At 40.9% G+C, this 12,203-nt stretch overlaps 1 protein-coding gene across 3 annotated transcripts in view; it reads right to left on the bottom strand.

Annotated features, from left to right (window-relative positions):
• The window catches only part of LOC149801862 (dual oxidase 2-like), a 66,756-nt gene that overhangs the window by 24,508 nt on the left and 30,045 nt on the right, over window positions 1-12,203 (bottom strand). For all 3 annotated transcript variants that reach the window (XM_089956232.1, XM_089956233.1, XM_089956231.1), the window contains exons 15-17: window positions 10,493-10,606; window positions 9,804-10,024; window positions 32-217 (exon numbers count right to left, since the gene is read on the bottom strand). In XM_089956232.1, coding sequence (XP_089812358.1) covers window positions 32-217; window positions 9,804-10,024; window positions 10,493-10,606 — 521 coding nt within the window. The remainder of the gene's footprint in view (window positions 1-31; window positions 218-9,803; window positions 10,025-10,492; window positions 10,607-12,203) is intronic.

The following is a 12,203-nucleotide window of genomic DNA, read 5'->3' on the forward strand; positions in this document are numbered from 1 at the left end:
CACAAACATAATTATGTAACTCAATTCCTACCTGCATGAATATAATTCTGAAGAACTTATCCAACTGTTCTTGGCGCATTTTCTTTGTTTTGCAGTTTCTCAAAATATAGTTCTCCACCAGGGATCGGCTTTGTGTTGCAATAGAAATGGCAAGAAATAACTGGTCCATCAAGTTGGAGAACCGACTTCTTTCGTCATGTGTTTCGAAGCGGAGCACCTGTTACAACAAATTTGAATACTGAATATATTTAAATATGGCACATCCATTAGACCACACGACTTGGCATTCTACAACTCAAAATTTATAGATAAGGATATATACCAGCACCACCAAAATAAAATTAGCCTCTTCACTCATTATCTGAATGAAAAAGTTAATATATCCAGCGGTGAACGTAAGGTAAGCATCTACGTGACCAAAAACAAATATCCGACGGTTCAGGCACTTTAACATGGCAAGACTAGCAAAAGTCAAAATGCTTCCCACACATATAACAAACTTGCTTGAAAATATTTTGGAATTCCAAAATGTGCCGAAGATGTTAGAAATAATTCTCAGCAAAAAACAATGTATAAACATATATTTAGATCTTACAAGCAATATGTTTTTCTTGGACAAAAATCAGTATTAGGTATTGAAACAAAATCAGTAGCTGAAGAAGAAAAAAGACAATTAATTAATCTGCAAAACTATTATATATTATTTCTTATTTTATAAGGATATTTCCCTTGTTCTATTGAAATTTACTTATCTTATATTAAAATTTATTTTTCTAACTTCCATAATGCTTTGCAGGTGTGAGATCTCTGTGTAACATAAACTTGTGATTCTTATAAATCAGTATCGTGGCTTATTTCCTTTGGTTTCCACTAGGGAGAAGACGGGTGCTTTAAAGAAAAAGCACTGATTATCTTGCATACGTTTTAAGGACTGTTTGGAACTACGTATCGTTATTATGGGTAGATCTTCCTCATTTAAACTCATTGAACATCTTGATGACTTAAGTCCATTTACAAAGTTTACTCAAACTCGGATTTTGAAGGGACAAAAACACAATTTCTAAAATGGTTACAAGTTATGCCAATCAGATGCTAAATCACCTCCTTTATATCCTTGGGGCATTATCGAACTCATGTGAGATTTTGATCACATAAGCCTACATTAAATGTTTCATCAAAATCTAATCAGAAATATAGCCTAGAGAGTGGTTCTAGGCAAAAGTCAATCAGACACAACATCGCATCATTATTGTGCGTGGATCTCGCACATTATCGAACTGTTCTAAGAGCTTCATGAAGTAAGATGTGAGACTTTTGGAGAAGAGTTTCCGGCCCCCAAATAGCTTGAAGAAAATATTCTGACTCCGATATTCAGAAAAATAAATATATTGTTTATATCTGTTTAAAAAATCATCTTCAGGTACATTGAAAACAAATTTTCTGGTCGGCTACAGCTCCCCCCCCCCCCCCAAAAAAAAAAAAAATTATTTTAAAATGGTTACAACCAAAATATCTATCTATATAGCTGTGAGTGTTATTCCTATAATTGTTAATATTTGTAACACAACTCGACAATGAGACAACAAAAATTATGTATTTATTGCCTCTACATTGAATTTTCTTGAAAAATACGAAATACATATGGACCAATGGAGACAAAAAAAAAAAGACCAAAACAGGATTTATTTGAGTTGTCCTCTGTAAATAAAGATTTGATTTAAAGAAGGTAATATTTGAGTATTTTTACAACTTTTTATCCCAAAATATACGTCTGCAATATTACAGTCAAGTTAGAAAGAATAAATGTAATGAGTTTTTAAAAATCAATTCATGGTAGATAGTATGTTATACAAGAAATATACTTATTAGTGAGTCGGTGAGTTATTGAATTGATGGAAACGGGCACATGAAAAATATTGGTTCCAAATAATAATAATATGGTTTTGTGATAATTATTTTTTAAGTCTCTAACCTTTCTCTCTCTCTCTCTCTCTCTCTCTCTCTCTCTCTCTCTCACACACACACACACACACACACACACAAACAAACACACACAGACGCATATACATATCTCTCTCACACACATAAAGACACACGCAAACACACACACAAACAGACGCACATACATACACCCCCCTCTCTCTCTCACACACACACTACTTGATCAATGGATTTCGGTATTAAAAAAGCAATTTTTCCGATTAAATATTTTTCTTCGAGAATACTTACCCAATTATAACACCTTAGGAGAAATACTATTATCTCGCACCTCCCGTCCTCCCAGATGCTACTTTTAGCTACAGGGAGCAAAAGTTGCCTGCCGACCTATGTGGAGGTCGGGCAGAGTGATCGTGGAGACTTGGCGGCAAAGCTTAAGAACATGTCAGTTACTACTGGAGCGGAAGGCACGCTCTCTATGTATGTAAATGCGGGAGGGTGTATGGGTATTATGTTTGGGTAAGCATTCTCGAAGAAACACATTTTACAAGGAAAAACTGGTTTCTTCAATAAATGCGAAACCCAGTCATAATACCTTAGAAGAATAGGTAAGAGGCAGAGGGAGGTACATCTCCTTAACCACGGAGATACCATCTTCGGTCCCTTAAGGTATGCGAGGCAGCCTCTCGGTAACCACACTGGAGGGGACTCCATCTTTCGTGGTGCAGCTTCAGATGGGGAAAAATTTCTGACCGCAAATCCAGCGGAAGTCGTGAAGCCACGTCTTAAGAAGCTGTCGATCGACTTGGAAGCGCGTATTGTTGAGCTGCAGATATAGGTCCAACCAGATCGAACTGAGCTCTTTGGGATGACAGATCTCGGAGATAAAAGCGAGGGAATGTGAGCTGCGACCTCCATCCCACAGCGTGAATGATGTCGGTTAGTGAACAGTGGGACGATTGCTACTCTGGTGGCAACTGCTCTAACCTTGTCAGCCGAAATATACGAAATAAATTCGTTTAAGCTGGGGTTATTTCTTTATATCCAGAGCAAATAACCCACTTATTCCAGGACGAGATAGTCTGTTTTGCTATATATTCCTGTCGTTTTATAACAAGTAGAAAATGGCATGATCTCCCCCGACGCAAACACTCTGTTCTGTTAAGGTACCATTTGAAAGACCGAACTGATGCGTCCAGACTAGACAGAGGTTTCATGACGAAATTCTGGTTACCCGTGGAAGGAAGTCGGTTCTTGGCGATGAAAGAGAATGCCATCATGAGTAAATCTGACCCGTCTTGTCAGAACTACACGTAATCTGGATCTGCTGATAAGGCGTGTATTTCGCTAATTCTGCCTGCCGTCGCTTACACCATGAGCAAGTAAGTCTTATATGAAGGGTGAGACAGAGATGCCCTTGAAAGTGGTTCAAATATGTCTTGTTTAGCCAGTTAATATAGAAAATAGGTTTCACAATGGGCATAAGACTAAGGTTTGTGATTGTGTATACTTAAGTTGGAGAGTTTCTCGGACAAGTCCTTCTTTTGTCCGATATCCTCTCGTCCATGATGTTGAAAAGTGTCAGCGATCCCGGAGCGGTAACCTTTTAACATAATCAGTGCAAACTTTCTCTCTTGGAAGAGCCGGAGGAAGTTAGCTTTTTACGGTATAGATGCCTCGAGAGGTATGATTTGTTCGTTTGTACATCACTGGGTTAAAACGTGTTATTTGCCTTCGTACGCTCTCTGAATGGAACACGTTCCCGCTAGAGTGATTCTGTTCACAACTGGTTGTGAGAATTGTTTATTTCTTGAGGACAGTTTTATATGATCCAGAAGTGCAGGTTTAGTAACTCTGAGTAGGAAAGAAACAATTGCCGCCGTGGTTGTTTGAGTAAATGAGGGAAAATCCAAGTCTACGAGGAGTTCCCGTTGCGAGATTGATGAAGTTGATTGATCCACGACTTCTCACATCCGAGTGGTGCAATGAAGATAAGGCGACGATCTGATTCTCTTGCTTTCTGTATCACTTTTTGGAATCAGAGGTGTTGGAGGGTAGGCGTATGTTGGGAGCTAGTATTCCGCCTTGTCGCAAACAGGCCCACCAACGGTCGATCTCATCGGGTACATATCTGAATGAAAACCAAGGTATGAAGATACCATTACTTCTGTATAGTTGATTGTTCCGGGACAAAGCTTTGATTAGTACTTAAGGAGTCCTGGGATATGGCGAACTTGTACATGGATTGTTGTTGACAACACCATATTAGAAAGTCCCACACCAGGACGCAAAACTCTTGGCACTTGGTTCCTCCTTGTCGATTGAGATAAGTCACCACTGCAGGACTTAGTTCTTCCTTGTCTTTTGAGGTAAGTCACCATTGTATACTTGTCGGACAGAATCAGAACTCGCTGTGAAGATTGCGAGACTATGGTCCAGTGGTAAACTATAGGACTCTATTCGGGCAGAAGAATCATTTAGAATGGGCCGATAAGAAGGCGACCTAGGACCATGAGGTCTGCTGCCGCGTTGAGCAAGCCTAGTAGGCGAAGGATCTGGCGTTCGGATAGAACTCCTCGAAAGGAAAGGTACTACCATGGTTCGGATTTCGATGCCCGATACAGAGGGACACGAAATATTTTGCCTGTGTATTGAACTCCATACCTAAGTAAAAAACAAAATGTTCAGATGGTACTAGGTCGAATTTTGTCCTTGTTGACGAGAAGTCAGATTGGCAAGATGGGTTATCATGTCTTGGTAGATCTAACTCACTGATGTTCTGCAGTATGTCGTCCAGGAAACAATGTTTCCGCCATATAAATGGTCCGGACATGCGCCATTACTCTATTCATCAGAAGAGTGGAGACCCAGGGGCCGATGTTGAACCCCAATGGAAGTGCCTTGAACTGGTATATGATGTTGTGGGCGACTTGCATTAACGTCCTGGAAGTCTTGTGAATAAGGGCATGAATGTATACGCCACACAGATAATGAAGTCTCCCACATGGATGGCATTCAAAATGCGGTGTGGTGTTTGCATTGAGGACTAAGGGGCTTGGGTAAATTTATTGAGGCCGCTTAAGTCAATGACTATACGCAGAGTGCCGGTTTCTTTAGGACCAAGAAAAGTCTGGAACGAACGATAGGAGCCTTTCGGTGCTATATCCGCTTTGGTATGCGAAAATTGTTGCTTTCGCTGGGTGGAACGTCGATAGGACGGCTTTCTGAGGTTTGTGTCCTATGAGTGACCCTTTGGTGCTTTTGTTGATTTCACGTACTATCCCTGTATCGACGCTGTGACTGCGGAAGTGAAGACGAGATATGTCTCAATGGACTGTTCGCGTACTTCGTCAATCTGGAAGTTAAGCAGGAGGATGGAGGATAAAGTCTGTGCTCTTAGTTTGGTCTTATGGTGGTCCTTCAGGAACGTTCATGCCGAGAACACTGAGTTGCGTTCTGCCAATTGTAAATTTTAGCTGTCGTTACGGCATTGGTCAAAGTGTGTTGAGTGGCTCTGTTCAGTACGCGAGCTATTCTTTAGACCGACTCCCATGCATGTCTTGATGTATTAGGAGTGGGAGAAGATAAGCTATGTTCCGCATGTTGGAAGATAGCCATAGAGGCGAACATCCAACATCTAACCCACGGCAACTATATTACTTACTAAATGCCGAGTGTCATCAAAAGTCATCCGGTCGATGAGTATGGAAGTGTGGCTTTATCATCCCCAAAGAGGCAGTATCACTGTCAACTGCTCGGGTTACCAAATGACAAACTGGAGCGTGGCAAAGGTAGAACCGCCGGTGAACTGATGATGAAGACGGGCCAGAATGTCTGTAAGTCTCCCAGACTGCGCCGGTAATTGAAGTCGAACTCTTCCGTTCCGTCGTAAGATCAACGATGCTGGTGCTCTGGAATATATTGCTGATGCAGTGGGAAGAGGAGAACAATGCTCTGGGTTTCGAATGTGAAAAACGTCCTTAATAGAGAATCGAAAAGCTGAATCTTCCCATGCCATAGGATAATGTAGAATATATGACAGCACTGGAGAACAAGCAACATCATCTTGGTTGCATGAGGTGAGGGTAAAGTCCCTTGTAATGCTTGAGACTTAGCTGGTGAAGTGTGACGAGGTCTGTCGCTCATAAAACTCTTAGAACACTCTAGATTAGAAACCGTGAATTCAAGACAGTCACTGAATAGAGAGTCTCTTCTCGCGGAAGAGTGTAGAGTAATTGCTAAGCTGCATATATTGAGGCGTGAGGATCTATACGTGGCATCGTGCCAGATGAGTGTCTCGAGGTTTGTATGAGGGTTAGACTGGTTCCTGCACAAGTATGTAAGAGTCGGGTTCGACTTACTGGAAGCAAGGCTGTTAGTAATTGAGCCCGTAATATTTATATTTTGGTTCTTCGTGAGGCCTAGTATATTGCCTAGGTCGGTCGCAACTGAAATAGGCCATCCATGTGGGGAGGATATTGTTAGGATCACCAGTTGGGACTGGTTATTGGATGTTTGAGCCATGTAACTTGTTCGTATGTCTGTTGAGTGCGAGGGAACTTGGCTGCTTGTTAGCTCTGTCCCTCGCTGTTCCGCAATAGGAATCAAGTCGAACCCCAACGGCGCAAGGTAGAACGTGTTGCCAAAAATGTTGAGTCCTGTTGTGATGACATGTGTACCTGAGCTGTTTCAGAGCGTGTCAGTGTTCGGCGCTTCGTGACTGAAGGGTAAATTGATTGATTTCTCTTGTCCGCCAGACATTTCATCACTGAAGAATAGACTGGTGGCGTCTTCATTCTGAGCTGTGTGTTTTTGCGCTTTGCCCGTAGTTTTAGTATGTAAGACAAATAGAGAAAACGTATAAACTCTAGCCGTGCACCGTGTCTTTTTGAACGCAATGTCGGTGCAGAGGTAAACCTTTATATGTTGACCCAGAAATTGATAACAGACAGTCTAAAAAAGCAATGAAGCATACATGTATGAAAATATCACCTATAAGGAGAAGTATGAATTTGTTTGCCTTTAGATGTAATGTTTGAATTCTGATTGGGTGAAGAGCTGTACCATAGGGTGGTCACGGGGGGAAAAGTTATTGCAGTTGATCGCAATTACAATGCTACTGGTAGGGAAGGTCATGGACTGCTAAACTCGTAGAACAACCTGGATTAGAAACCATGACATCGAGACAGTCGCTATGTAAAGAGCCTCATCTCGTGGCAGAGTGCAGAGAATTGCGAAGCAAAATGTTTTTAAACGTGAGGAACTATTCATGGCATCGTGCCGAATGAATGTCTCGAGGTGGTATGAGAGTTATACTAGTCCCCGCACATGTCTACAAAAGTCAGGTTCGACGTACTGGAAGCTAGCAATTAGTGATTGAGCCTGTAATATTGATGTTTTCGCCCTTGGTGATCCTTAGTATATGACCTAGGCCGTTCGCAACGGAAATAGGCCATCCGTTTTGGGAGGATATCGTTAACAGCATCAGTTGTAACGGGTTATGGGATGATTCATTAGCTATGTCCCTCGCAGTTCCGCAATAGTAATCAAAAGTCGAACCCCGAGGAAGCCGGTAGAGGGAGTTGCCAAAAATGCTGAGTCATGTGGTGGTGACCGGAGCTGCGTAAGAACGTGTCAACGTGTAATTTAATTATCGCCTTTGTCCGCCAGACATTTCTACACTGAGGAACAGACTGTTGACGTCTTCATCCTGAGATGTGTGTTTCTGCGCTTTGCCCGTAGTTCTAATCTGTAAGACTAAAAGAGTAAAACGTATAAAACTTTAGCCCTGCACCTGCCTTTTACAACTCAGTGTCCATGCAGAGCTATATTTTAAACGGTTGAGACAGAAATTGATAACAGACAGTCTGATACAGCAATAAAGCATACAGGTAAAATAAAATAATAATACCACCTTTAAGGAGACGTATAAACCTGTGGGCCTGCACATGCGAAGTTGGAATACAATGTGGGTACAAATGACGACTACCATGAATTGGGGATAGCAGACGATCGCATTTACAATGTTACCGTTTGGGAAAGTCAAGGACGGCATGTACAGGTAGAATCATTGAAGCATGACGTTCCAAGGCTAAGGATGACGTGGTAAAGGAAACCCACATGAATGTACCAGAAATGACGTAACTATGCATATATAAGGAGTTTTTAAAAGGCATAAAAACATGCACACATATACATTTTTTAGCCAGAACCTAAGTGCTCTTTAAATGTGGTGGAATGCCTATGCAGATAATCATAACTCAAGTGTCGCTGTAGAAACATGCAAGAGCAAGACGCGACTGAGAAAACCATGTGTAGAAATCTTAGCTGTATTTGTCCGACCATAGCGGAAGCAATACAGAAATGAACAGAAGTGTCTACATTACACACAAAACCTTCACATAAAGGGTACTGAGGCATCGTTATAGATATTTACAAAGTAGGTGCGACAATATCCAAAATGAGTTTATTTTACCTGTAGGTGCAAAACCCATAGACCGCCTGTACAAATAAAAACATTGAAGTTGGCGCCCGGACGCTACGAATGCCTTGGAATAGAAACTCACCAATATGAACCCGTTCATAATGACATTACACATATATTAGGAGTTTTCATAAGCACTAGAGACTTGCATGCACATAAGATAATTAGAGCCCGAACGTATTGTGAAGTTGCGTAGGCTCCGCGTGCAAGCACCTAAATGTGTGACGACGACAAAGTGTTAGCTTATTGTAACGGCAGAACTTTATCGGTACAGGAAGAGAAAAACTTAGAAATATAGATGGATTATGCTTTCCTTAGAAGTGAAAACCTCCTCCAACCAGTATTGGTATATATTTCACGTAGATTCTGGCCTTAGCGAGGTCTTTCGTGATGGAAGCGTGCTTCATGGTACCAGCTGAAATAGAGTGTGTGTGTGTGTGTGTGTGTGTGTGTGCGTGTGTGTGTGATATGGATTTTCAACGTAGCTTTAACAATTTTGCAGTCATATCGCTACGATGTCTGCAGTGTGGCGGTTTATAGTGATGTGTAACACTGGGGCATCATGTCGCAGACATGCAGCATGATGTTCCACCCAGTCACATTATCCTGATACCAGGTCGACTAGTCCTAACACTAACATCTTAATGCTGAGTGCCTAGCGAGGCAGCTGTTAGTACCATTTTTTATAAGTCTTTGCTGTGACTCGGCTGGGGTTCGAACCTGCGACCTCCCGCATCCGAGGCGGACGCTCTAACCACTAGGCCACCGGAGCGGTCAGCTGAAATAGTAACTGACATGTTCTTAGACTATACCTAAGGGGAAACCACTCTGCCAGACCTCTACATAGGTCGGCAAAAACGTTTGGCTGCCTTCATTTAAAAGTAGTATCTGAGAGGACTGGATGTGCGAGGTAGTAGTAGTTCTAAGTTATTCTGATTGTGTAACATATTTAGAAAATAAATACCAATCAGTCATTCCACGGGTCAACGTCTGGCAAACGTATAACCTCTAATACTGTTTTTGACCCAAAAGACTATAATAAACACTGGATGAACAGACAACAAAATATTAATGAATTTCAGTGTGGCTGATGTCTGCAATAAGGCCATAATGTTTACTTTCCATAAGGACATGTACTGTTGTGTTAAATTCCATAGGTGTCCTATACCTCCCAAACGAAAGGTTACCTTCCCGTAAATCCCGTATAGAAATAACCGGTGCGAATTGCCTCCCACCCATCTCCGACCAGAAAATTATTGGTCCCAAACATCACTCACTTTGCCTTACGGTCAGGCGAGGTAAAATCGGATCTAAAATGGTAGCTTCTTAATGTGAATAATTCTTCAATAATTAATTAAAAGCATTCTGCAGAAAAGAGTACCAGATCGTATTCACTTGGGATCTTGACAGCTATCAGGTCTTCATTTTGATCGCTGCTGTAATGCACCTCTACACGGTCGACTCCGCTCCCAGCCATGGCTTTAACGTTAATTAGACGGACCAGGGCACCAGATTGGTCATACATATTTATTCTCGTTTCCTTCTGGTCCAGCTGAACAACTCTAAAACGGACTGGTTCATCTGGGTTAACCCACTCAATTACTGCAATATATCGTTAGACAAAACAACTCACTGCAAACTAAGGTATAGGCAGTACTGACTAAATTCGCTACAATGCTTTCTAAAATACATGCAACAAGAAAGAAGGACACCATGAGAATAGCATAAGAGCAGTAACACCATATGATAGTGCAGACATGCTGACCTGCCATTTTGCATCAGTTGAATATGTGATGTAATATTCTATTGTGTACATCCATGGACATAGCTAATCTAAACTTGATGTGCATGTGGTCTGTGTTAAATTGAAAGACCACTTTAAATATCTCTTTTGAAACGCATATTGAAACGTCCCCTTTCCCGATGCACATCAAATGCTTAATTAAAACATTTGAACCACTCGAAATGTTTACCACTTACAAAATCTAACTTAGTCTTGTCAGTATATAAAAATAAGTACAATAACGAAAAATAGGATTACTTAAATTGTGGTATTTTAAGTTCTTTTACCTGAAAATTTTGTGAGATCGGAAAATTTCACGTGTTGGTACGCTGCATTCTTTAAGGCCTTATGTATAACCTTCTGGCGGCGTCTCGTTAGAAGAATCATCACTCCAAATGTGACTTCACATGCAAGATACAACAAAAACCATTTTTAAGTGAACGAATCATCTCTCTGACTCGAATATTTAGACGTACAATAGCTTGTATGCTGAAAATATGCAAGAAAGTTAAAATGCCCCTACACTTTATTTAGTAATTGTCTCCTTGTAGCACGTATTCCTACGCCTTTCTGGGATCGACTCTTATTCAAGGACTATTGTTCATGTTTGCCAAATCCTTTGTGTTATATCCCAAGGATTTAAGATTTTAAATTAGAAAAAGAGATTGAGAGGTGGGGTACGACATTAAGCACGCATTACACCATGCGCGGTCTGTCAGAATCACTTTGTCACGAGTTTTTTAAAATGGTAGAGGAAGAAAACCGTAATAACACGTATCAATGGTATATATTTGCAAAATATGAAACAATTTTATTTCTAGAAAAGTATGTTACTTTGTTAACAATTACCAGACCATAATACCTTAGGAGAACGACTACCACCTCGCAAGTCTAGCCCTCCCAGATTAAAACATTTTAGCTTAAAATCTAAGTATTATCTTCACAACCAGATTGCAGTAGATAAAGTGGTACGGGGATTGGCGCTAAACAAATCCCATTTAACAATTGGAACGGAAGGTACGCTCTCTATGTGGATGTATTTGCAGGGAGACTGGGAAGGTGGATGTATATTATTATCCATTAAGTAGTGTCGAAGCAACATATTTTAGTAGATAAAATTAGTTTCTTCTTCAAGAACGTTACCTGATCATAATACCATAGGAGGATATGTAAGAGGCGGAGGGTGATACATCACCTTGCCCAGAAGAGACCATCTCCAATCCCCTAAGGTATGTGAGAGAGCTTCTAGAAAACATCACTGGAAAACAGCGGCTTCGAAAGTTTAAAATGTATTCCCTCCCGCAAATCCAGCTAAAGTCGTGAAAATACTTTCTTATAAAAATGTCGAACGATCCGGGAAGGTAACCTTTTGCGCCAAGGCCATAGAACCCACCAGATCGAGCTGAGCTTTTCAGAATTAAAATCTCTGAGATAAAAGCTGGAGAAATGCACTCTAATCTTCATACCACGGCATATATACTAACAGTTTCCCTCATATGCTATGTTTGTGGCGACTGTCCTAGCTTCGTGATCTCATATTACAAGCATATTCATTAGTGTGGTGTTATTTCCTATATATGAAAAGAAAAACCCACTTTATCCCGGACAAATGTATCTGCGTTGATACATCGTACGTTTCCGCTTTGATTGATAAGAAGAGGCATGATCTCCCTCTACGCAAGCTCGGTCTTCCTTAAGTATATCTTCAGAACTCGCATTAGGTCATGTTGATGACCTTGATATGAAGTGTCCAAAGTAGACAGAATTTATTACTAAAGTCTGATTACCCATGAACGGTAGCCTGTTCTGAAAAATGAAAGCAGAGACCGTCATGATTGACCCTTTGTATCAAAATTGCATTTAGAGTGGTCCACACTATAGAATATATTCTCCGACTGTGCCTGTCGTTCACCAGTGCAGTGAGGAGGAAGGTTTTATATGATAGATGAACCAATGAAGCTCTTGAGAGCGGTTCAAATGGTGTCTTGCTGAGCCAAA

Source organism: Sinohyriopsis cumingii, chromosome 4 (genome assembly GCF_028554795.1).
Source record: "Sinohyriopsis cumingii isolate HCF-2022 chromosome 4, ASM2855479v2, whole genome shotgun sequence".
NCBI classification, from domain to species: domain Eukaryota; kingdom Metazoa; phylum Mollusca; class Bivalvia; order Unionida; family Unionidae; genus Sinohyriopsis; species Sinohyriopsis cumingii.